The sequence below is a fragment of the Telopea speciosissima genome, chromosome 3, assembly GCF_018873765.1.
Source record: "Telopea speciosissima isolate NSW1024214 ecotype Mountain lineage chromosome 3, Tspe_v1, whole genome shotgun sequence".
NCBI lineage: Eukaryota > Viridiplantae > Streptophyta > Magnoliopsida > Proteales > Proteaceae > Telopea > Telopea speciosissima.
Window position 1 is genome coordinate 2,638,466 of NC_057918.1, and position 26,929 is coordinate 2,665,394.

The 26,929-nt window shown below is 38.4% G+C and overlaps 2 protein-coding genes and 1 long non-coding RNA gene across 3 annotated transcripts; 2 read left to right on the plus strand and 1 right to left on the minus strand.

The window, feature by feature from the left end:
- Positions 1-9: 9 nt before the first annotated feature.
- LOC122655774 lies at positions 10-17,414 on the minus strand. The gene is made up of 3 exons (XR_006332004.1): positions 17,403-17,414; positions 16,576-16,577; positions 10-138 (listed from the first exon to the last, which is right to left on the minus strand). It is a non-coding gene; the product is annotated as an uncharacterized LOC122655774 (long non-coding RNA).
- On the plus strand, positions 3,455-5,979 carry LOC122655772 (probable UDP-arabinopyranose mutase 1). Its single transcript, XM_043850095.1, has 4 exons — positions 3,455-3,811; positions 4,672-4,922; positions 5,062-5,230; positions 5,592-5,979. Exons 1-4 carry the CDS (start codon positions 3,488-3,490, stop codon positions 5,907-5,909), a joined length of 1,062 nt encoding a protein of 353 aa, XP_043706030.1. The 5' UTR covers positions 3,455-3,487; the 3' UTR covers positions 5,910-5,979.
- On the plus strand, positions 17,240-19,244 carry LOC122655773 (probable WRKY transcription factor 75). The gene is made up of 2 exons (XM_043850096.1): positions 17,240-17,625; positions 19,042-19,244. Exons 1-2 carry the CDS (start codon positions 17,240-17,242, stop codon positions 19,217-19,219), a joined length of 564 nt encoding a protein of 187 aa, XP_043706031.1. The 3' UTR covers positions 19,220-19,244.
- Positions 19,245-26,929: the final 7,685 nt, after the last annotated feature.

Sequence of the window (26,929 nt, forward strand, 5' to 3'; positions counted from 1 at the left end):
AAAGATCATTGGTAAGTCGCGATACATGACTGGGACCACCATCATGGATAGGCATGCCTACTGTGGAAATTTGAACCTATGCATGGATACACTATTATAAGCGTAAAAATAATGTAAAAATCTACATAGTTTTTTTTTCTTCCTTAAATTCATAAGAGAGCTAATGATGCATATATCTGATGAGAAATACCACTGTGATATAGATATTGATGTATTTAATTCTGAATTTCTTAGGTGATAAGCACCATTATGTGTAGAGTAAAATACCTTGAATTTCTGAGACAAAATCATTGAAATTAGTGACAGGTAATATATGCATTAGTTAATGTCCAACAATTCTTATGCAGTTAATATTTAGAAATTGATTGCGGGTGATTCGCCTAATCAATTTCATGAGCAGAAGTATCTAGTGTTGTTTCAGTAATTATAAGGGAAATTTACACATACCACCCTTGAGGTTTGACGAAAGGATATTTTCACCCCCCCCCCCGTTTTGGAAATTTCTAATTTTTTTTGTGGGGGGTTTTTCTTATAAGGGCAATTCCGTCAGTTCAAGTCTAATTTTTAACAGTGTTAGTTATGAACTGACGGAATGAACTTATTTGTTAATATTTGCAAACCTCAGGGGGTACGCAGAATTTTTCAAAACTAGGGGGTGAAAATATCCTTTCGTCAAACCTCAGGGGTGGTATGTGTAAATTTCCCTAATTATAATTACCCACCCTGTGTATTTCTTGGAAGGGATTTTCTTATTGATACCTCTTAAGGTGTTGAGACAAATAATGTTGTAATATTTTTTTTTTGGCCTTATGGTATAACATCCTTCTTCTCTGAATGAGGGTAAAATCTTGTCATTTCATTCCTATTTGAAAAAATGTACGAGACAACAACAGTTCTTGATGATGACATAATGGTAAATACATTTTTAAATTTTTTTAGAACATGTATCCTTCTTTTGATTGCCCTAGCCTTATTCTCAAAAACTTCTTTAGGTTACGGGTAGAAAGGGGTTTTCAAAATAATTTGAAAACAACTAACTATTATGTCATTTTCAAGAGTGGTTATTATTTCACATGTTTTTCTAGTACACATGTGAATGACGGGATTTTACCCTTATGTGTTATGCTTAAAAGGGAAAAAATTGTGATTACAATAAGATTTTTCTTATACGCTAGACCTACAACATACTTTGAAACCTATTTTATATGGAACTGAAATCATTGAAGGCTCTGTTTGTTGTCATGTAAAAAAGCAGGAAAGGATTTTTTATTATTTTTTTTGTAAAATAAGATTTTTCATTGTTTGTTCTAATGTAAATGCAAAAAGAAAAAAAAGAAGAAGAAGAAGAAAGCATTGAAAAAGTAAGAAAAGTGTACATGGAGGAAAATTTTCATGTAAAATATTATTTGCAAGAAATGTTTTACAACAAAACAAATAGGACCATAGTAACGGAGCATTTTTTAAGCCATTGAGGTAGTGTTATTGTGCTTTAGATTTTGCATTTGCCAAGGAAAACATGATTTTTCAAAATCAGATTTATACTATACTTTCAAGCATTCGACAGGTTTATTAATGATCTCAAAATTTGACAGCTGATTTGGAATCCCAAAATGGATCCACCTATTTCTCCACATCACCTCCAGGCTTCCTTTCCATGAATTTTTTTTCTTTTTCTTCTAAATATTCATGGCACACCTTGTGGTATAGTGGCTACTTTCTTAAGCACTCACCTTCCATTTGATCCAAGTTCTTTGCACCACTTGTGAGTTTGGGCTTGGCCTAATGGGCTTAGATGAGATACGCGGCGGGCTTGATACGTACATCACAGCTTGCATGTATGGGTCTCGTGGCCTTTCACAAATAAATGCTTCAAAGTGAATTAAAGCTACAGAAATCATGTGGGGTTCCGTAGTTATAAGGAGAAAGAGTGAGTTCTTGTTACTCTTCATCAAGGACTTTATGATTTCCCCATATTTAAGCTTGAAGTCTAACTTTGAGCCCAGTTTCTTCGCTGTTATAACATGGATTAACATTTAATAATCTCGACCCACTTTTCTCTCTCATAAAAAAATGTTTTGGAAAGTCACTTTTCTTACAGGAAGGGTAATGAGTTTGTCCTTAAAGTTAAAAACTCGATTTGTCCAATTTAAAAGAATGAATGATAACATCTCTATCTAAGGGTTTGAGTTTCCTATCCGGGCTGTGTAGCATATGCTAGTGCTGCTCTCTATGCTTCTCTCTCTCTCCCCACATTAAAGGGCAGATATGTCATTTCATAGGAATGTTTGCAACACTCGGGAATTATGAATGGGCCTCTGCCGCATCAAGTCTTTTCAATCATCAAGGCCATATCCTAACCATACTGTTGGACTTAAGCCCAAGCCCAGATTTGGATTATAAGTTTTTCAGAGGTTCGCAAGTCGCAAGAGATTGCAAACTCAGTTTAAAAAACAACTGGTGGTTAATCCAAGGGTGTCAATTGGTCTATTTCCGTTTCTCAGTTTCGATTCAGTTTAGGATACACTGTATTTACAGATCGAAGTAGAATAAAAATCAAATAATCATAATCGATTTTGGTTTTATTCGGGTTTCATTTGATTTGTATACAATCTCAGTAATTTGATTTAAATTCATTTTAAGTGGAATAACCTGCTGAAAAAAATAAAATTGGAAAGAAAATTAACCTTATGAAGATATAGTCCCACCATATCAAATCTAACACCTTTCAATCTTTTTTATACAACTCAACAAAAAAAATCCATATTAAGTAATTTCACATAACTCAACAAAGACATGATCGTAGAGTTTAGTGTGGTTTATGTTCAGTTCGATTTATACAGGTTACATTTTATTTGGTTCTATTTGATACAAATTGACGATTTTTAGTCTAAAATCGAAATCATATCAAAGTTAATATAATTTTATGGAATAAGTTTTCCTTAATCACACGATGAAGGTTCGACCAATATCATAAGATTCACAAACCCCTACAAGGTTTGAAGATATTTCTTAAAGGAAGAAAATTCTCTGTGCCGCAGCGCAAGCTGTGCCAAGACACATAGGCCTGCCATTAAAGGGGCAGCAGGGTGGTCATTGCACCCACCCCATGTGCACAGGGAACAGCGCCCTTTTCTTAAAATACCCCCATAGGATTTAGCTAGTCTCTCTCTCAAACACACTTGAAAAAAACGCTCATCTAAAAAAACCCCAAGCAAAGCAGGTCCATGTGAGGCAGCGTGAGACTGTGAGTTGTCTTCTCTCTCTCTCTCTCTCTCTCTCTCTCTCTAACCCTTTTCACTCATTCCTCGTTTCAAAACAACGAAACCCGCGCTCCCTTCTCTCTCTTCCGTCGCTATAAAAAGGAACCCACGCTCCCTTCCACACCCGGAAATCTTCTCAGTTCTCTTGCTCACACATTGAAGTGTTGAACTCTTTGAAAATTAAACAAAAACCTTTTCGGATTTCTTTACCTTCCCTTCCCTTGACCATGGCACACCCTGCAACTCCGATCTCTCCTCCTCTGAAAGATGAACTGGACATAGTGATCCCAACGATCAGAAACCTCGATTTCTTGGAGATGTGGAGGCCTTTCTTCCAGCCTTACCACCTGATCATCGTCCAAGACGGAGATCCCACCAAAACGATCCGAGTCCCTGACGGCTTTGACTATGAGCTCTACAACCGGAACGACGTCAACCGGATTCTGGGACCCAAGGCCAGCTGCATTTTCTTCAAGGACTCCGCTTGCCGATGCTTTGGCTTTCTTATCTCCAAAAAGAAGTACATCTTCACCATTGACGACGATTGCTTCGTGAGATCTCCCTTCCTTCTTTTTTCCTCTCTTTTTTTAGATTGCTATTATGTGATTAGGTAGTTAAAGTTAATTAAGGTTACCTGGATTGAATTATCACTATTGTATTGGAAATCATTTTTAACTTTTTCACTGTTTAAAAATGAGAATTATCGATCGAATCTTCGGATCGGAATCGGCATTATTAAGGTTTTGAGTCGGACTAACCATTCATGTGGTTTCTGTGCCTTAGACACAGGACTGGGCGAAATTACTGCTCAGTCCCCAATAAATTAAAAAATTAATATGCACACGCTGCGAAACCAGACGAAACGTTCTCTCTCTGTCGGTCGGGTCATGGGGCCTGTGGCCCGTGCCCTCGGCCCTTGTCCTGCCAGGCAGCTTGCAGGCAGTAGAGGATCCAAATTGCAGATAGATGATCATTTTTTTTTTGGATCCAGATCTTCTACGGTGCAACTGCCCTAGTGGCCTGAGGTGCGTGCAGACACAACCGCAAGTGTAATGACCGTCTTACCCCGCTCAGGCAGCTATGTGCAGCTTCGCAGTAAAGGATCTAAATTGTTTTTTTTTTTTTTGTGGATAAACTAGGACAGACAATCATATTCCCCCATCTGATTCAGGATCTAGGCTGAGATATTCCAGTCTGACTTTGGATTATACTGTACTGGACCCAGGGTTGGGTTGGAGTTTTAAAATATCTGGCCGCTCAGTTGCAACCTTAAAATTATAGTTCTACTCTCGTGCTGGTGAAATTATCGCAATGCCCTTAGATTGGTTGAGTCCAAAGCCCAATTCCTTGGATTACAGTAAGTTGTTACAGTTACTTCTGGTGTGGGGTTGTTTGTTTTTGATTTTGGAAGGTGGCTAAGGATCCGAGCGGGAAGGAGATCAACGCGTTGGCTCAGCACATAACGAACCTATTGACGCCCTCGACGCCCTTCTTCTTCAACACACTGTATGACCCCTTCAGGGAGGGTGTGGACTTCGTTCGGGGATACCCATTCAGCTTCAGAGAAGGTGTCTCCACTGCTATCTCTCATGGCCTCTGGCTCAACATTCCTGACTACGATGCACCCACTCAGCTCGTTAAGCCTCACGAACGTAACACCAGGTTACCCCTCTTCTTCTGTTTCACAAATTCGTGGGTCAAGAATTTTGAGTGTATGGTTGTTTAATTAGTCTTTTTCACCTTTTTGAACGAAGGGGAAAAGTTTTTCCTAAATGTATAGTAATTTTTCTAGCTCACATAGGTACGTGGATGCAGTCATGACAATACCCAAAGGCACCCTGTTCCCAATGTGTGGAATGAACTTGGGTTTTAATAGGGAGCTGATAGGACCTGCTCTGTACTTTGGGCTCATGGGTGATGGCCAACCTATTGGAAGATACGATGACATGTGGGCTGGCTGGTGTGTCAAGGTATATATTCTCATTTCTCCTGATTTTATTTTCTCATACTTCAATCTATTCTTTGAGGCATTACTTCATACAATCTATTGGGAATTCTTAACATAGCATTCAATACATGAGAAGAAAAAAAGAGATAGATGTGATTTAGTTGAAATTCCAATGACCATTATGAATATGATCATTTACCTTGGAAAATAAAATATTAGGAGCTAGCTAACTTGTGAGGTATTCAGAAATTGTCAAGGACTGTCGATAGATCATATAAAATAGAAATACAATTTCCATTCTCTAAGCGTAATAGCTAAGTCTAAGTAGATTATTATGTTGAAAAGATCTTGCTTATAAAATTTTATTTGGATATGGTTCGTAGGTAATCTGTGATCATTTGAGTCTTGGGGTGAAGACAGGGTTGCCATACATTTGGCACAGCAAGGCAAGCAACCCATTTGTAAACTTGAAGAAAGAATACAAAGGAATCTACTGGCAGGAAGGAATCATCCCATTCTTTCAGTCAGTTTCACTCCCAAGAGAATGTACAACCGTGCAGAAATGCTACATTGAGCTCTCAAAACAGGTGAAGGACAAACTTGGTCACATCGACCCTTACTTTGTGAAGCTGGGAGATGCTATGGTCACATGGATTGAAGCCTGGGAAGAGCTCAACCCACCACCTAAAGCAACATCCTAGTCTGACATCCGAGTCCTCTCCCAAACCCAAGAAGAAAGCGGATAATGATAAAATTCCTTTACTTTTACCTATTCTGTTTAATTTTATGTTCTTCTATGCCTCTCTAGTTTTTTATACCGTTAAAAGTGTTTGTTTAGCTTCTAAGAGATTGTTTTCTTCGGCTAGAAATGTATCTCTTCATAGCTGTTTTTAGTACTTTCTACTATCATCACTATATAGAGGTTTGGCGCTATGTCTTGAGAATGATATCCGGAAGATCTCTATCCGTTCGGGTTTGAAGCTGACCCATGGACTCTGCAACATTTGAAGAGTTTGATTTCAGATTTGGATGATATAAGCTGTCTTGGAGTATCGTCATGTGTAGAGGGAACTTAATCAACCAGCGGATTATATTGCCTCCAGCCTGTTGGAGATGTGGAAACTATCATGTACCCTTCTGATTTTCTAGATGAGTTTTGTAAACTTCTTAAAGATTATTATGACCGGTTTTTCTATTACCGAATGTAAAGTTCTTCGTTGGTCAATGAAATTATCCACAATAAAAATAAAAATTAAAAACTCTCCATTCAATCCTCGTGTATATGTTCTACTCTTTATTTAATTTAATTGAACCTAGTCTCAACTAATTAAATGAGTTCAACTACATGAACCTTCTTTCTTCAATTAGTCTATTCAAAGACCTACTTGTTATAACTAGTTATAAGTTATGCATGTTTTTCCTGCTCATTTCTCTTATGATCATTTTAACTCTTATAATCTGAATCATATTACTACTCTTTATTAATGGAACATTCAAAAGCCTCCGTTGTACATACTCATGTGACCTTAATTAATATGTGCCATTTAAAATTAAATCTCTGATTTGACCAAGTAGGTTCTGCCTCGAGAAATAAATTGAGATTATGTTTTGAATCTAGTTGAACCAAGTTTGATTGGCCTCAGCCTTGATAAGACACAAAGCTTAAAATTACTGTAAATGGGGAATAAAAAGGAAAAGGGTGACTTTCTCAAAGCAAGTGGGGGTAGCCCAACCCTACATAGAGATTTTTTTTATTCATTTTTTTTCCTGTTAAAAAGAAGTAGGGATGAAGATATTTGTCCGGGGGTGTGGCCTACGCCAGCACTCCCATGAGTCTATCGCTCTCCTTCCCATGTGAAAAGACACATCTGCCCCTTATTTTAAGGAGGAGAGAGATAGACACATGAGAGTACTGCTGGCGTAGGCCACACTCTCGTATAAAAAACTGCTTCCCAAAGAAGTAATAAAAGAAAAAGTTAGGAGGCATAAATTACCCTAGGGGTGTCAAATGTTAGCCTGCACTGATAGGATCGATTGAAATTGATCAATTATAGCTCGACAATGGATTGACAGATTAGTAAATGGCCAGGTGGCAGACCTAGCCCAATTATGAAATAGTCATTCTAGTTGTTTAGTTGTAGCTAGACAAGCGCCCGCCTGAGACTGAACGACACCGTTAATCGACCATTTATAGCCCTACTGGTCCATGTATAACACAATTAACCCATGTACAACATGATTAGCCTGTTCATGGCCCATTTATAGTCTGATTAACATGATCTTAACTATGGATTGGTAACCGATTGACTGAATAGAAACATGTCCATGATTGAGCTATGAGACCTGATTAACTAAACTGTCTAAAATGATAAGAGACCTTCAATTAATGGGGACTAATTAGACTTGACCTATTGACATCCCTAAGTTATGCCGCTTGTTCAAAGATTGACATCCGTAATTTATGCCACTTGTTCAAAGAGACTTTTCCCAAAAGAAAAGAAAACACAGTGGAATAACTTAGATGACACTTTCAATATTCAAGAGGGCTGACCTCGGCGCAATGATAAGATTATTGCTCTATTATAATTTAGTTATTGTTCTATTATAATTTAGTTGTCATAGATTCGAATTGGGAAACAGTCTCTATACAAAGCGGGAGTAACGTACGCTGCCTATTTTCTGACCCTCTCCAGATCTCACAATGGTTGTATACTGGGATTCTGAGAATTCCTCCCCTCCCCCTCTTGGATTGGGCTCCTCTCCACTGAGTGGAGAGCCCAATGATGTATCCGATGGCTGGGTTGTACCGTACACATCCCAACGATTGATTGGACGCATATTGAGATGTATGCAGCACAGCACAGCCCAATCGTCAGATGCCTGAGAGGAGCCGGATCCCCCCTCCCCCTTTTTTCCACTTAATTTCAACGATCAAGGAAAGGCCTTGGTGCATCCGTGGATGTGATCTTTTGTGTTACTTTGTGTAAGTGTGTAACATTATCATCTTTTAAAATAAAAAAAAAAGCATTATTATCGCTCTCTAATTGGAAAAGAGATGTCATGGTCATTCTTTTTATAGTACAATGCATGCAGCCATGTACTCTACCATCTGGAACTGCAGGAGTCCACAAAACTTGGGGTGGCTGCATGGAAAATGGAAACTTGTTGGAAACTGCCGTTCCTCCTCCTCTTCTTCCTCCTCGTATCCTATCTTATTGCTCTTAATCGCTTCTCTGCGTCCATAGTCTTTACCAGGTGACAATTATTAGTATATATATATATGTCGCTTTGTGGCATATAAAAAAAAGTGATATTGTACCAACTCTACAAACTTAATTAATTAGCTCGTAATTTGAATTTTTAAACATTTTGCACTTAATTTTTCTTTTTGATTAAAACTCACACGTGACTTAAATTTAATAGTAGACAATGATCAGTGGGAGCTATAACAACCTAATTTCCATTGTATTTTATCTTTATTTTTCTTATAAAAGATGACATATATATGTAGTTGTTAATGAAATTTTTAAACATGATTTGAAATGGTTAAAAATAGTACCAATTTTTTTTAATGTTTAAATTTGTCCCACAACGGGCAGATGATCTTGACATTAATCCACAATTAGATTTTTTTTTTACGTTCTTTATTTATTGGTTGTCTAATTGATTGGGTTTGTTGCTTTCGTAGCGAAGGAATGAAAGCAACTTTCTAGAAAGCTTGACTGGATTGGCCTTGGCCATGGTTGAAACTGAAAACCAGACCCTCCTTATGAAGTATACTATGAAAACGAAATTATTAATTATTAATTACTAATAATTGTCGTCTCTACTTTTTTATTGCCCAGTCCACATATTATACTTTGAGGCAAAAATATACCATGATTCAATTTTTTATGTGTTTATCAAAAGATTTTATTTATTTATTTATTTTTCTTTTTATGTTTGACCATTCCTTAAGAACGAAGAAACGTATCACTTTGTCCTCATACTGAAAAGCCCTGAATTCTTGTACCAGTTTTAAAGATCTGTGCGCTCTGACATTTTTGGTGTCGATTCAAATGAGATTTTTTTAAAAAAAAATCTATGATGGTAACGGAGGGTTTAACCCAACCTGATAAATTGACCCATTTGGAGGAGTATTTATATGTTTTACCCATCTTTTTGTATAAGCAAGTAAAACAAATGAGATTTGGAGATTTTCAAGTTAGGGTTTCTAGGTGAGAGTTTTTGTTACCGTTTAGTTGTTCTTGAGAGATCTCTATTGTATTCCTCTTCAATTTACATAATGAATCATTTTCAGCTTTGCCTATGAACGTAGCACATCATATTGGTGTGTGAACCGCATTAAATGTTTGTGTTATCTTTATTTGCTCTTTTTTTGTTTTGTTCATGTTCGTGGTGTTTGTTTTAACAACAACTATTAGGGGAAAATGTCATTGAGCTGCTGGGATAATCTATGTCCTCTCACATAGAGTTTCTTTTTCTTTTTAAAAGAGAAAAAAAATGAATAGGTAAATTTATATGAAGGGGCATATGATACCGGGTGACTCAAAAACTTATCTTTATTATTATTATTATTTTTTGCTAGGGCAGAGGTTTCTCATAATGTTAGAATAGAAAACCACACCATGTGGACCAGACAGCATATTATGTGAGAAGACATGGGAAATAATCCCCACTAATCTGGCTTCATGGGGATCTTTTCACAAACAAGAGTTCCATTCTCATACGATATACAATTTTTTTTTCTTTTTTCTTCTAAGATAAAACATTTGTTTGGGTTCCATATGAAAGCAATGTCCCACATTAGATGTGAGTAGTTTGATAAAGACTTATAACGACTTGAACACCATCTCCTTAACAACTAATTAACTTTTTAAGGATGAGTTCTATCCGAATTGCAACAAGTACTATTAGAACTAGGACGTGACAACTACAATGTAATACTGAGGATGAAATAAAAATTCCTTAGAAAAAATCTCAATTCTCATGTGTGCTTTTGTAATGAAAGATGAATTGTTTTAGTTCCACATGAAAGAAACAATCTGCTAGCTCCCTTCTGTATTCTCATTGGTTTAGGATCACTTGGCGGCCCACAGCCCCCATCTCATTAATGGTGATGAAATGATCCTTATTTCATTCACATGAGATAAGGTCCACTAAGGTTGTGGGCTATAATTGAGACAAGTTAGGGTTCACAATTATAAGTACTTTGAAGGTGTATATCATTCCATGTTAATAATTTATTGTCTAGGAACCTTACAAGATTAAAACAGTCTTAAATGTGTTTGTGGATCAAAATCCACTGGATTTGGACTTGGCTTTGGACCTTTTTAAGGGGGGTGGTACTTCGAAGTTGGAAGTGTTCAATTCATCCCAACAACAACAATAACAAAAACAACGAGAGGAAGAGGGAGTCTAACACGTGATAAATCCTGATTCTCTGGTCCACCTACGACCCAGGCGGCTGGTGCACGAACGTAAGCTGATGGTAATTTTTTAATTTTTTAATTTTTTAATTTCCAACACCTTAGGCCCTTATGGTCAAGATGTCAAAGTGGACCTTGGTCAAACCATAACCTACTAAAATACTAATCAAATGGTTGTTTGGCTCTTTGCACTTTGTACGACCACCGCAAGAAAGAGTTCATTGTGGCCCATCCATGGACTTAGGTATTGGTATCGTATCGGTCGATATATATATAACTGATAAAGCACAAAATCATCTCACCAATTAGAAGCTGCCACGTGATTGGCCTAATGTCAGTCCAAGAACCGAATTGAGCTGAGCAGGAAATCGGGTCGACCCTATCCCCGATTGGTCGCCTAACAGAGCCGAGCTCAATCAAGTCCGCCAAGCTGAGGCTGAGCTCTGAACCGAGTTCACACGAGTCAGCCCGACTAGGCCGAGCTCACACAGGTCAGCCATAAACTTCTGTCCGAGCATACTTAGGACAGCAAGGCCGAGGTGACTACGGAGATCGACCTCCCATGGCCGACCTCCATGACAGAGCTCCTAGGCCGAGCCCTCCACTGAGGTCATCACAACGGCCTGTCAGGAATCGCAGAGCCACGTCAGCACCGCCCGAGTATCCCGGAATAAAGATCGAGCCACGATCCCAGCGCGATACGGAATCACAGTTTACATGAACTCTTACCTTAATAAGAGTCCGACCCCGAAAATGACTCTCCACTTCGCTCTACGCGAGAGAGCCTTCCAAAAGAAGAACTCCTACCATACTAGGACTCTCCCAACCGCCTCACCTCATCCACGCTCTATAAATACCCAGGTATGGAGCACAATTCCACATCTCACTTTTACTTAGTTGTTACGCTGTTGCACTGGAGACCTGATTTGGGCGTCGGAGATTCCTAGGCCGGAGCCACACCGGCTCTCTTGCGCTCATTCATCTTTTTGCAAGCTCATCTGTGGGCGAACCGGACGACAGAGGTTTTCACACGCAACAACAATGATATTGTTGGTGATCAATACTAATATGGTACCGATATATATCATCACTAACAACTAACAAGCAGCTATTTGGGTCTAAAAATTGATTTTTGTGCAAATTGGATTGATATGGATTGATACGATGGTTCTGTATTGCTTCGGTATCGGCAGTAAGCCATAACTAAAATCTTAACCCAATCCAACTATTGTTGGGTCTTATGTCTTGTACTCTGTAATGATCTACATAATTGAGTTAGGTTTTTGGGTTCATTACATGTGTGAGAATAGAATTATAATAGTGTGGGAATTAGAATCATAGTTTTAGTGCACGGTATCAGAACAAGTATCGATCAACTTGGAAACCGACATGGTATTGGATCAGTATTGGTATGGATCCACAGTATCAGACAAATTTACCTTTGATTCTCTTGTAAAAATAGGTTTTTTTTGACCATTTTACCCCTTGTTCGTACTATGTTATTGATACGATATCAAGATTGATCACTTGCAAAATAAATATCGAACGATACGATACTGATACCTCAAACAATGATTATAATTAGTATCCCAAGACAGATGTTTGTTTCCAATTTCTGAGACCAATTCTTAGAATTATGTTTCACGGTGGAGGAAAACTCTCCTTCTAAAAAAGGCAAAAATTTCTAGGATTAAAGATTGTTGATTACATGTATTTCAATGGTAACATTCTCATAATTTCCCAATTAAACATTAGAAACAAGAGCCAATTAAGAGAAAAGGAGTGTTTTGTCATCAACCAAGCATCCAAACACAATTCTTCAATTCCAAAAATCGAAACCAATTTTTGATTATTAAAAATAATTGGTTCGTTTTCTTATGCATATGGTTTTATGGGGAATGCGGTCCCACATGTGGCAAAGTAGAGAAGTTAGTCAAGTCACGTGTTTGACGGCAAACAAAAAACTATAAATCCACATGGTTTTATGAAATCTCAAATCTTTCCCCTTTTAATATTCATGTAATTTAATTAATTAAGAAAGGTTTACCAAAAAAAAAAATTAATTAAAAAGGGGTTCAATGTTAGTTCATCTGGTGGTTTTGGTCTTCAATTTCATGTAAATTTATCTTCAATTTCACAAAAAGAGACAAACTATTCTCGCGTTAATAAATAAATATGGGTGTGTTACTCTTTCTCCTTAGCATTGACGAGGAAGAGGAACCATTCATTCTTTCTGGATATGTTTGAAACTTTAAACTTGAAAGAGTTTTCGATGGTGCACATCAGCATTGAGGAAAAGTCGCTTCCCAACGTAATTTAGTTGAAAATTGTTTATGTCATTTATGTCAAAATTGGACTACAATGGATCTCTCTCTTTCTCTCTCTCATGGGTTAAGGTATTGGAATCGGATATCTATACCAAATGATTCGTATCTATATCGGTCGAGCAAATACCAATATGATATTGATACAAATTATTGATATCGATTAAAAAACAGTTTATGTTTTTATCATATCGATATCCACGGTGACCAATACCACGAACTAAAATCTACTACTAGTGTACTAGTACATTAATTATTTTTTGTGCTTAGCATTGCAATCTTCATCCATGGAGTATGGACTATGGGCCATGGTAATTAATTAAGATGAATTGGTAAATGGTAAAACCTACTACTACTACTACTGTACTACAATAATTTTTGCTTGGTCAAATGCCAAATTCAAAGGTTAGATGGGATCACCGTGCAATATCATTCGCTCAACTAATTACTCCATCGATTTCATTATCTTAATTGGACACATTATGTGTGAAGTCATTGGTCTATTGACTTTTATATTAACTTAAGGGAAAAAGTTCTCTCTCCGGGAGTGCTGGCGTAGACATTCCCATGAGTCTATCTCTCTCTTCCCCATGTGAAAAGACACCTCTGTCCCCTTATTTTAATGAAGAGAGAGATAGACACATCCCGTATAGAAAACTGCTTCCTCTTAACTTAATTAATAATTACACATACAATTTAGGTACACCCCCATGCGTCAACATTCCTTAAAAGGTTAGGAAAACTTATGCATGCCTCACCTATTTGACAAATGGAACCAAGACTCTATTTAAATGACACCTCTATAGGTGACTTAAATGTATTAAACTTTGATACCTTGTTTTCAGTGCCCATTGTTTTATTGACTAGACAGAAGTTTTGGGTCAAGAGTAAAAGAGGATTTTTAAAATGAGGACAGTTTTCGTACACGATTGTGTCAGCCGTGCATGTGAGAGGATAGGAGATTGAGGGCTTTAAATAAGGGTGGAGGGGGGAAGTAGGGGATGGGGATAGGTCCTATGAACTCATGATCTCTTATTTGAGGAGTTGATCTTTTGCCAGCTGAGCTGACCGCTGGGGGTCATTTGGCCATATCATTATTATCCTACCTTCACAAAAGAAGGTTTGGTTGGAAAGTTTCTTTATATTATATAGTTAAAAAAAAAAACAGATTTCTTAGAAATTCAGCACTTGCAAACATAGATGTTTCAGATTTGTCTTGTGATTTTCAGAAACAACCCCTTTCTCTATTACATGAATATTATCCTCATAATAATAATCCAAGAATGTTATTCTCTCTGCTGGTATGATTAACACAACAATAGTTTGACTTTTGTTTTTCTCTTTGGTAAAAAGGAGTTTATTGAGGAGTGAGACACATGGCTTCACTTACACAAGCATTGTGAAGCCAAGATCGTAGTGGAATTTTGCCATTCTGTTATTTCACTCAAAGACATGATCTCCCTGGCCAGATTATAGGCTACCCAGTTAGTCTTCCTGGGAATTGAATGAAACTCACAGAAACAAAATTGAGTGTTGGTCAATGGGCTCCACGTCAAAGGGCATGGAGGGGTGGACTACTGTGGTCTACAATCACAAAGAAAATGCCTTACCAAGCAAAGAAAATTACAGAGTGGTCGTAGATCAGCTAGCTCATCTGTTGCTTAGTTGCATGGGCGCTAATGCCTTATATAACGGGGCAAAGGCTCTTCTTGCTAGGGCTCATCCATTGCTTGGTTCTTTTGGTACATAAACAAATGCTTTAAAACCAAACACTTTTAAGTGTTCATATGAGACATTTTTCCTGATCCACACTCTGCTAGATAATCTCCCTTTTAAAGGAATTGAAGGAGATAAATTGATCAAATAACATACAATGCGCATAGCCTCACCCCAAATTAGTATCTTGACAATTTAACAAGTGAGAGCATACATCAAATTCCGTCAAATTCAACATGGATTTTGGATATATTTTCTTTCAAAGCTTGAGCCAAGCCCAACCAGATAGCCAAAGCCTCTCACGTGCCAACGTCGCCGAAATGAGTCGAAGATGAAAAGGTAAAAATTTGGGTCCCCGTCGAACTCCTACCAATCACTCTGAAACCTTCACAAGATGTCAGAGCCAATTCCGATCCGAATCGAATTCAACATGGACACTTTCTCATTGGTCCCCGCCCTAGTGCAGAGCTACATAGGTTAGCAACTCTTGACCAGGGTTTTATAATTTGTAATAAAAAATAGAAACATTCAGAGCCAATTCCGATCCGAATCAAATCTGAATCTGTCCGATCAACTGGTTCTAAGCAATTTTTTGGTGAAAATAGACCCAGTCCAAGAATCGAGAATTGACCCTATCTGATTCAAGATGGATTACAAAGAAAATGACTAGATCCGATTCAGGGAGTAACAGTTAGAAAACAGTGGAAATTGGGATTCTTAAAAGCGTGATCTCGAGTCACGACCTCGCCCACCCCCCCCCTCCCTTCCCCCTCCCTTCTTCCCCTACCTTCCTTTCTTCTTGCATTTGACTCGTCAAAAAGGGTTGGAATAATATTCGTCGTTCAACAGTCAACACACACATGCACGGTTACCCACATACACGCGCGCAGACAGGCTGCGCGGTGGACACTGCCAAAACAAAATCCTCAAAACCACCATTTTTTTGTCTTAATTTTCTTATTAATTATTCGTTGCTTATGTCATTCATTTACTACTTTGGCTAAACCTTACCCCCACACACCAAGTCCGAGTTACCTTCCCCCTGACTTTCTCAAATCCCAGAATCTTCAAAGGTCTCACACACGTGCTCCTTCTCATATCATATCTCATTCACCTAATTTATTGTTAATTACATGCGTAATATTAATTAATAGACTCCTTATTTCCTTCCTTCGATCCTTCCTTTCTTCCTTCTTAGCTTTTAAGGTGAGGGAATCCAAGGCTAAAAATCAACCGGGCCCCATCAAGTTCTTTCGGAACTCACGTGTGATCAATTTCCTTATGACTGATATGGGATTGTAACATAATATCTAAACCTTTTTAAATTCAAATTAATTTATACATTAGACTGATATGGGATTGTAACATAATATCTAAGCCTTTTTAAATTCAAATTAATTTATACATTAGTACTATAATTTAGTTTTACCCACTACGTGATTTGAACAAGCATTAACATAACTAAATCAAATGGCTATATATAATGTCAAATACATACATATTTTTTTATTTCAATCAAGTATGGTAGGGTTCACTAAAAAAGAAAAAAAAAAATCAAGTACAATAGGGTTATCCAATATGGAAGTTGATAGTGTTAGATTTCAATAAATAATTAAGAATATTTTTTTCAAGAAATAAAAACAATTATAGACCAAGTTAAGAAGAGTGGTCAATTAATTACATCATATTGTTCATACTTAAACAAGGTGAAGGTAATAAAGAGGTTATTGAGATAAACTCTAAAGTACTTCTTATTGAGGCTTCATCATACAAGGCATAAACTCTGCATTTCTTTCCTTACCTCTTTTTCTAAGGTTATTTCAGGTTTGTGCGCCTTTGATTATTTTAATTCATTAATTTGAATCAAATCACTCCACCATAATGGAACATCCAAAGACTACTATATATTGAAAATTACCATGCCACCTCAAATGAGAAATGAACATGGAGGAATGACGGACGGTTAAGGATATTATTTTCTATCCAATTAAAGTTAATTAGATACTTGTCCACCATTGCAAGTAGTCATACCCTTTATAAATCTATTCTCTATTTTATGTTTGCTAAAAACTTTGTTAACAATTAGGGTCGTATCCCTAATCATGAGCCGCCAAGACTTTTCTCTCTCTCTGCCTGGTAAGGTATGTTTGGCTTGGCAACCCAAAACAAAAACAAAATTACTTTCTATCCTCTCCATTTTACGTGCCGTTTACGATACATTTCTCTGCGGTACATAGCCCTATCGGCTCTTTCTCTTTCTCTGTCTCTGTCTCATGAGGGTCGCTGCTCCAACCATAGTGAAATTAGACCGCTGGCCATTAGCCGCCTCAACCTTTTATTTTCGCTTCAGAGTTCATATATATCAACCATCTCTTCTTCTTCTTCTTCTTATCTATCAACGTCTAGAGACGGAAGAAAAATAAACCCAACTCATCATCTCATTTCCTTATTATCCTCTCTTTCTTCTTTTTCTTCTTCTTCTCCATCAACATCGAAACGGAAGAATAAAAAAACAGCCCAACTCATCTTTTCTCCTTATATATTATGCTCTCTCAACCTGTGATGGACAATTACCCAATCTTCTTCCCTTCTTCTTCTTCTTCGTCGTCGTTGTTGTCATCTTCAAATATGCTAAAATCTCATGCTTTTATGGATATTGATGGTAACAATAATCCAACTGGGTTTCAAGGTTGGAAGATGGATCATCATCAGACCGAAGTGTTACGTTCGCAGCAGATCAGAGATGATCATCCTTCCCACGGAGGAGGAATAAGCAGATCTATTAATGTATCGGACAGTGAGATGAAAGGTGTTAAAAAGAAAGGTGAAAAGAAGATTAGAAAGCCGAGATATGCTTTCCAAACAAGGAGCCATGTTGATATACTTGACGATGGTTATAGATGGAGGAAATACGGACAGAAAGCCGTGAAGAACAATAAATTTCCCAGGTTTAATGTTCTTTCTTCTTCTTTCATTTATCATCTTATCACTAACTAGACTACCATTGTTATGATTTCTTTGTTCTACTTTACTAAAAAACACCAAAAGTAGATTTCCACTCCACACTTGTTAATTAAATATATCGAAGATTAAGATAACATATATAAAGAGTGCAATCTGACTCTTAATTTGTAGGATATTATATATATATATCCTTTTTGATTCATTTCTTCAAAAACCCAGTTAATTAATTATCAAGCTCTTTAAAAGAGGAGTTGTCCCCTTCCTTGCCGAATTCTTTGACAAGGAATTGAATCTCAAAAATTTCTGTAAGAACATCCTTATTGTGAGCGGGAATGGCATGGCAGAAAGGGAGGCTGACTTAGTCTCAGCCTTATGTACAGTTTGAATTGGAGTGTGATTCATATCCATAATATGGTTATCCGGCCATGACTATTAACAATATTAAGGTTGTTTAATTGGCTCTCTCTTCTCACTAAATTAATAAACTTGGGAGTACTAGAATGACTCCTTCAATCTCTAGTAGCTCAACTTATGTAATCCTTCCTGAAACTTCTCAATAAAGTTCCTTCAATCTCTACCCCCACCATACCAAACCCTACCCCACCCCACCCCCACCAGAGAAAAAAACCAAAAGAAAAAGTAAAGAGGTCTAGTGCAATTAACCCTCTTAATTAGTGCAGGCACTTGGTTGGGGGGTAAAGGATTTCATATGGGTTCATTTGGGCTGATTAATTTAGAAACAAGAGACATTAAGACGATCATAAAATATTGAGGTTGATCAAGGAATAATTGTCTTCGATCTCTGTCATATATCACTCTCTCTCTCTCTCTCTCCAAATATCTACTATGATTACAAGGTTGATATATAGTTGATCTGTTGCTTCTTTGGAAGAGTTTTTAGAGTGTATATATATATATATATGCTAAGTGATGCCACCATGGATCTAATCTTGGAATTTCATTTCCTTCGCTTTCTTGATTGGCAGCCTTTCGTCTTTAGCCTGTCTTTGGAACTTAATTAATTTGTGGTTGACCTTCTCCCTTCCCCTAAGTTTTGAGATGAATCCTCCCTTTTGCAAGTTGTTTCTTAATTTCCTTCCCCCCTTCATTTTGATATTTCATCCTTTTTTTTACAAGATTGTTTTATTTCTTTTTTTTTTACCCCAATCCATTCAAATGTGTTAGTATGAACATGAAATGGCTAATAATTAACCTCTAGAAAGATAGAGCTAATGAAGCTTATGATAAATTAAAATCCAAAAATGTGAATATGGAATGGACCCATTCCAATCCCATTAGATAATTATATGAGCAGTATTGAATTGATCGAAGTAGTGTAACTCATGGGTTTTGTATACTCATTGTTTGGTTTGGTTTGGTTTGGCTTGTGATGCATGCAGAAGTTACTATAGATGTACACATCAGGGGTGCAACGTGAAAAAACAAGTGCAACGCTTATCCAAAGACGAAGGGATTGTTGTCACAACATATGAAGGCATGCATACTCATCCAATTGAGAAGTCTACCGACAACTTTGAACATATCTTAAATCAAATGCAAATCTACACTGCCTTTTAAATCTCTATTTTCTGTTTTTTTTTTTTTTTTTAAATAATTTTGTGTTCGTGTAGGAATGTAGGATGGTGGAGCTTGTACCATTATAGTCTGATTTTATACTTTGTATAAAGTTTGTGACTTTTTAAATAAAAAAAAAAAAAAAAAAAAAGGTTCCTAAATTGGTTTTTTTTATAAATAATAAAAAAAAAAAAAACCTTGGAACTCCAAGATCCACGCAAACCTCAAATTAAATTGTATTAGTATCATGATGAGTTGGAGTTGGAGTTTCTTACTTGGTTCATTTGATGTACAAGTATGGGAGCATATTAGATGGAATTTGTGTCCTTGTTAAGAATCCATTTAGCTAAGCATCATGCGGAAAAAGGCTAGCAAGCTACTACCGGGGCTTTCTGTGCTTTTGTTGCTCCACCCCTGCTTGCTAGCGCACTCTGGGGCATGATGACTTGATATCATCCTCACCTTCTTCCGGCTTATCATCGGCAGTTTGTTTAGGATCATAAACTCAACAGTGACAATTAAACACAAGATACCCAAAAAAAAAAAAAAAAAAAAAAAAACACTGCAGAAACTCGGGCCCAATATGCCCTATGCTTGGAATTTTAATTGAGCCTGCGCTGCACTGGGCCCAGTCCTCCATGAGCGAGCCTAAGGGCTGGGCTGGGCTTCAGGCTAGGGAAATAATTCAGTCATCCATGAATTATGTAATCACCAAACTAGTAGAGACCTAAAATTCGCCCCAAAAAAAAAAAATTTGCTTCATAAAAGGCGAATTCGGTAACCATTCTCGAATTTTAAAAGAGGTATTTATAGCGAGCGGCCCTGCCCGATTTTCATGACAATAACGGTGAGTTCTCATTGCAAGCAGTTGAAAGCTACTATCCAGTCTCTCAATTGCAACAATGGGAGGCACCGACAAAGGTGCTCTCTCTCTCACACCCCCAATCAGTTGTTTGATTGAGATTTGCAAAGCATAAACCTAACTTTCTTGATCTTCGTCCATCTCAGAAGCCCCAGTTGATTCATTTTTGTTAAACAAAACAGCACATATCTATTAACCACCTGTCCACATCATCACATCCACGTGGCCAGGGTATCACGTGAGGCAGTTGTGCTAGTTGTAAACTGTGGAAAACAGTTGTACATCACTATCTATTTTAACTGAATATTTGTATTATATAAATGAATAGAAACAGATCTCATCATTAAGTGAGATTGAAGTTCTCAGAAACCTCTTTCCTTTTCAGTTCGTCTTCTCCATTTTCTCAAAACTCTTTATGGTATCAGAGCTCACCAGAGCAGATTTCTCACGCAGTCCTTCAATGGTGTCCTCAATGGATTTTGTTTTTTCCTTTCCAAGTACTCTGAATGTTGCACATTTTGTGACGATTCGTCTCACGCCGGATAACTTCTTGTTGTGGGAAACACAGATGATTTCCTTGATCAAAAGTCAAGATTTGCTTGGCTTCATCAATGGCGACTGTCCACTTCCAGCTCGTTTGATCACAGATGAAGAAGACAAGGAGGTGCAAAACCCATATCATGCTGTGTGGATTCGAATGGATCGATTAATCAAAGCCTGGATCACAGGTACGCTGTCCGAGTCAGTTCTTGGATTAGCAGTTGGTGTTCACTCTTCGGCAGAGCTGTGGAAAACTCTGTCTGAAGCTTTCTCACAAGTCTCAGAAGCACGAGAGTTTGAGTTGTTGTCCAAACTCCATTTCTTGAAGAAAAAAGACTCCATGTCTCTGTCTGAATTCTTGATTGCTTTCAAGCAAGTTTGTGATCAGCTTAACTCAATCGAAAAACCTGTACCAGATCAACGGAAAGTGTTTCTTCTTCTCACCAATCTTGGTCCCCAATTTGAAAATTTTGCTACTGCGATACTTAAGCCTCCTGTTCCTAGCTACAGTGAGTTGATTCCTCTTCTTCAGAGTCATGATCTTCGCAATAGGGGACATCTTGCTGATAGTGTCAATCCTCATCGAGCCTTTTTTATGGTGAGAAGACTAGCCAAGGTTCTCGCCAGAACAAAGGTCGTGGCAATTCCTCTTACAATAGAGGTCGACGGCCCTATTTTTCCTCTCGTGGTCGTGGCTTTGTTCAAAACAGTCGATCCACCGATGAAAATGCTAACAAGGAGAACAAAGAACCTGATAAAAATTAGCAAGTGAATCATTGATATGATGGCCGCTCTGTTATCCGTTGCCACATCTGTCATAAGTTAGATCATGAAGCTCTGAAGTGTTGGGGGCGTTTTGATAATAGCTATCAGGCTGAAGAAATTCCACAAGCTTTGGCTGTTGTTCATGCCAATGATTCTCAGGACTCGGATTGGTTCCCAGATACTGGAGCAACAGCACATGTTACAGACTCACCAGGTAAGCTTTGGACTCTTGTTCCTTACTCTGGTTCATCCTCTGTCATGGTAGGAAATGGAGCACAGCTTCCTATTACCCACACTGGCACTGCAAATCTAACCACAGCTAATGCCACTTTTCCTTTGAATGATGTTCTGCTGGTACCTTCTATCACAAAGAACTTATTGTCTGTTTCAAAGCTTACTAGTGATTATCCATGTTCTTTTGAATTTGACAAGAATGGTTTTGTTATCAAGGACATTCACACACAGAGAATTTTGGCATCGGGGAATAGGCATGGTGGTTTATACGTTCTTGAAGGGCATTCTGATTCTGTTGCTGCTCAAGCAGAAATTCATTTCTCTTCTCGATTTCAGGCTGTTTGTGAGGATGTTTGGCACCAACGGTTGGGCCATCCACAACATAAGATTACTAGTTTTCTTAAAAATAATAAATCCATTGTTGTAACTCAGGCTTCTAAGCACCTCTGTGCTAGTTGCCAGATGAGTAAGAGTACCAAGCTTCCCTTTAATAGTTCATTTACCCGCAGTACTATTCCTTTAGCCAGGATTCATTGTGATTTGTGGGGGAAGGCTCCTATCTCTAGTATACAACATTTTTATTTCTATGCTGTCTTTGTTGATGATTTTTCCAGATTTACGTGGTTGTATCCTCTAAAGAGGAAATCTGATTTCTTTAAAACTTTTTTGATCTTTCAATCCATGGTTGAATGTCAATTGGACAAGAAAATAAAGGTGTTTCAATCTGATGGTGGGGGTGAATTCTCGGATAAAGGTTTTTTAGCTCATCTTCAATCTTGTGGTATTGTTCATCAAATTTCATGCCCAGGCACCCCTGCTCAGAATAGTATTGCTGAACGAAAACATAGGCATATCGTGGAATTGGGTCTCGCTATGATATACACTGCATCGGTTCCTCTAAAATTCTGGGTGGAGGCTTTTTCGACAGCAGTGTATCTTATCAATCGTTTGCCTTCGATAGTGTTGGATATGGTGTGTCCTCTCATGGTTTTATTTGGGAAAACTCACTCTTATTTCTGTTTTGAGGGTGTTTGGCACACTTTGTTTCCCTTATATTCGGCATTACGCTATGCACAAATTCACTCTGCGCTCTCTCTCTTTTGTGTGTTCTTGGGTTATAGTGCCAAGCACAAGGGTTATCATTATCTTCATATTCCCACAGGCCGTGTGTATATATCACGGCATGTTGTATTTGATGAGGGTGTGTTTCCTTTTCAGCCTTCGTCTGATGCATCGCCTAGTCCTTCTTCCATTGAAGATCTTTGGAGCTTTGAAAGTTGGGTTTCGTTTTCACCTGAGCCATCCTCCCCTATTGAGGATCACAACACGGATAAGCCCATATCAGATATAGGTCCTTGGTTTTCTGAAGTTACATCACAAGTTGTTGTTGGTGTTCCACAGCCAACTACCAATGACCCACCTGTTGATGGGCCGAACGTTGTTGTTGTTAATGGTGCAGCTCACGACTCTATTGCTACTACTGGGCCCTTTGATGATCCTGCTGATGGGCCGCATACTAGTGGTGGGTTTGGCATTTGTGATTCGCCTACTGTTGACTGTAGTAGCCCAAATGGTGTTAAATCTGGTTGTGTTAATGTTAGTGGGCCTGATGTTGGTGGATCCACTGCTATCACACCTTATGTTAATGTTAGTGGGCCTGATGTTGGTGGATCCACTACCATTACACCTTATGGAGCAAGTGGCGGTTCTGATATGTTGGAGTTTGATTCTATATATGCCATGCCACATGGTGGTGCTGTTAGTACTGGTTCGGAAGTGGTTATTCCTACTCCACGCCTTTCTATGGTTACTCGTAGTATGTGTGGGATCCATAAGCCCAATCCCAAGTATGCACTCACGGTTTCTACTATTCCCACCAAGCCGACTTCTGTTAAGGTTGCTCTTAAACACCCTGGGTGGCACCAAGCTATGCTTGAGGAAATGAAGGCGTTGGCTGATAATCATACATGGTCCTTGGTTTCTCCAACTTCAACCATGAATATTGTTCCTTGTAAATGGATTTTTAAAACTAAACTCAAAGCTAATGGGTCCTTAGAACGGCTGAAAGCCCGCCTTGTTGCCAAGGGGTTTACTCAGCTTGAGGGTATTGATTTTATTGAAACATTTAGTCCGGTTATTAAGCTGGGGTCTATTCGTTTGGTTCTTAGTATTGCTACGGTGCTGGGTTGGTCCCTGTGGCAGTTGGACATCAAAAACGCCTTCCTCCATGATTTCCTAACGACCCCAGTCTATATGGCCCAGCCTCCTGGCTTTGTTGATTCAGCTCAGCCTTATGCTGTTTGTAAGCTTCATTGTGCTTTGTATGGTTTGCGGCAAGCCCCTCGAGCTTGGTTTGATCGGTTCAGTCGATTCCTTCTTGGGTGGGGTTTGTTTGTAGCCTCCCCGATGGCTCTATGTTCATTTATCAACATGATGGTCGCATTATTGTTTTACTTCTCTATGTTGACGATATTGTGCTTACTGGGAATGACGCATCCTATCTAGACTCATTTGTTGCTACCTTGAGCTCTCAGTTTGCGATGAAGGATTTGGGTGCTTTGCACTATTTTTTGGGCATCGAGGTTACTACTACTCCAAGTGGTTTATTTCTTTCTCAGTCCAAGATTACCTTGGACATTCTCCAACGAGCCCATATGGTGGACATCAAGCCCATTTCTACGCCAATGGCTCTTCGATCGTCTGTAGAGGGTGATTCGAGTCCCTTCACTGATGTTACCCTCTATAGGAGTATTGTTGGGGGACTCCAATATCTTACTATGACTCGTCCGGATCTCTCGTATGCCGTTAATTCGGTTTGTCAGCATATGCATTCTCCAACTGTGGCTCATTTTGGTATGGTGAAGCGCATCTTACGTTACGTCAAAGGCACTTTGGATCATGGTCTACGGATTGTTCGTGATAGCTCTCTTACTCTTTATGGATTCTCTGATTCTGATTGGGCCGGTTGCCCACTTACTAGACGCTCTACTACTAGATTTTGCACATTCCTTGGCGCCAATTGCATTTCTTGGAGTGCCAAGAAGCAGTCAATAGTATCCCGCTCTAGCACTGATATATGGCATCTACAATGGCCGAGCTTACTTGGCTTACGTTTCTTTTGCTGGATCTTGGAATCCCACAGTATTTGCCTATTACTCTCTTTTGTGATAATATCAGCGCTCTACATATGACGGTCAATCCGATGTTTCATGCGCGCTCCAAACACATTGAGGTTGATTATCATTTTGTGCGTGAGAAGGTGGCTCTTGGTCATCTTGTTACTCGGTTTGTCCCGTCTAGACTTCAGGTGGCAGATCTTTTCACCAAATCGTTAGCTCGACGGGAGTTTCATGCTTTGTGTCTCAAACTGGGCCTTAGTTCTCGGCTCAGTTTGTGGGAGGGTATTAACCACCTGTCCACATCATCACATCTACGTGGCCAGGGTATCACGTGAGGCAGTTGTGCTAGTTGTAAATTGTGGACAACAGCTGTACATCACTATCTATTGTAACTGAATATTTGTATTATATAAATGAATAGAAACAGATCTCATCATTAAGTGAGATTGAAGTTCTCAGAAACCTCTTTCCTTTTCAGTCCGTCTTCTCCATTTTCTCAAAACTCTTTAATATCTTCGTCACCACGGCCTCGTCGGGTCTGCCATTGTCCGAAAACTTGAAGAGAATGGATTCATGTAGTATGCACTTCAACAAGAACAAACATGAGAGTATTCTTTGAGAATTATCTAACAGCATTTGTCTTCCGATCAAGGACAAAGAACATTGGAGGTAACATGCCTACAACCATATATGTTTAAGATCAAGCCTGTGACTCCCTTAAGAAGCTATCAGCATTAAAGCAACTTGAAAGCAGCTAATTGGACATTGTCTCCACTTTCAAGTGGATATACTTTTGAGGGAATTTTGCTTAATACCTTAATTAGGAGGACTCAACCTTGAAATGAAACTTATCCATTTCATTACAAGACATGCTTAAAGTCTGTACATGCCTTCAGGCTTCAGTCCATTGAAAAAAGATGAAGTTTTCATTGGAAGTATCGCCGGAAAGTTAGTTTCGACCATTATCCAATGATGTGGGACATGGGTATTGATATTTGATACGAACCCAATAACAGAAAAAGGAAAAAATACCACTTCGAGGGTGGTGACCTCCTAGAAAAAAGATAAGAGAAGAGATTTTGATTAATTCTTGGATACCTCTACGAGACCTTCGTTCCTCAATTTATAATAACCATTTACGCTCTAATTACCCAACTGCCCCTAACAAATTAACCCAACACAAATTACCCATCTACCCCTAACAGACTAACCAACACAATAACCCATCTACCTATGATCATACCAGGTATGGTTTAGGTTGCCATTTTTTCCTAACCACCCGCCCCTACTACCGTGTGCGCCTCACACACAAGCAAGGCAGTACTTTCTGCTGCGCTTGTGTGTTGGGGCGCACGGCAGTACCGAGCAGGCGGAAGTAGAGGAGTCGGATCCCCTTTAAACAACGGTGCTTGCATGGCATCGTGGGAAGATCGGTAGCTCATTTGCACCATTCTCGCTGCAATGAGTAGTGTATGGACTCTTTAAGAAAAAAGGACTTAGTCAGCACGCCATGGCCGGTTTGGGAGGTTAGAAATACACGAGCGAGAGCATTATTGTCTTTTTCCATATAAACCCTTCCTTGAGAGAGAGAGAGAGACTATGGTTGTCCTATTGTCATCATTGTCAATGGTGACAAAATAAAGCATCTACAATATTGTGCGTCCAAATGGATTCACCTTTCAAGTACCTGTGATTCATCCATTTCACCCATAAAGATTCTTTATCGGAAGCAACCCATCAAAGTTGTTTCATGATGCCCGCCATATTCATATCCTTTATTACCTTACGTGCAAGCAAAGGTTGGTTTTGTGTTTCTAAGGATCTATATTTCTATGGTGACTTTATATAATTAATGTTATAATATACATATACAGCAAGAGAATCCGTAATACATATATTGAGATGGTAAGCTTTAGCTGTTCTAAACTTGTTTCTTCATGCTCTCAAATTAAGTATAAAAGAAATCGAATTAAAATGTACAAAGGTGAAACTGAATGTGAAGCAACACTACAAGCCGCATGTAAATCACATGTAAGCCAAAATTAAACACATTACAAATTGAAATTACAGACAAATTTTCAAAACCGAAACTACGAAACTAGTAAAATCGGACCTAATGGAAAACGATTCTGATTTTAACTGATTGTCATTCCGGTTTTGATTTGCACCTTCTAAAATGGTAACTGAATCAAA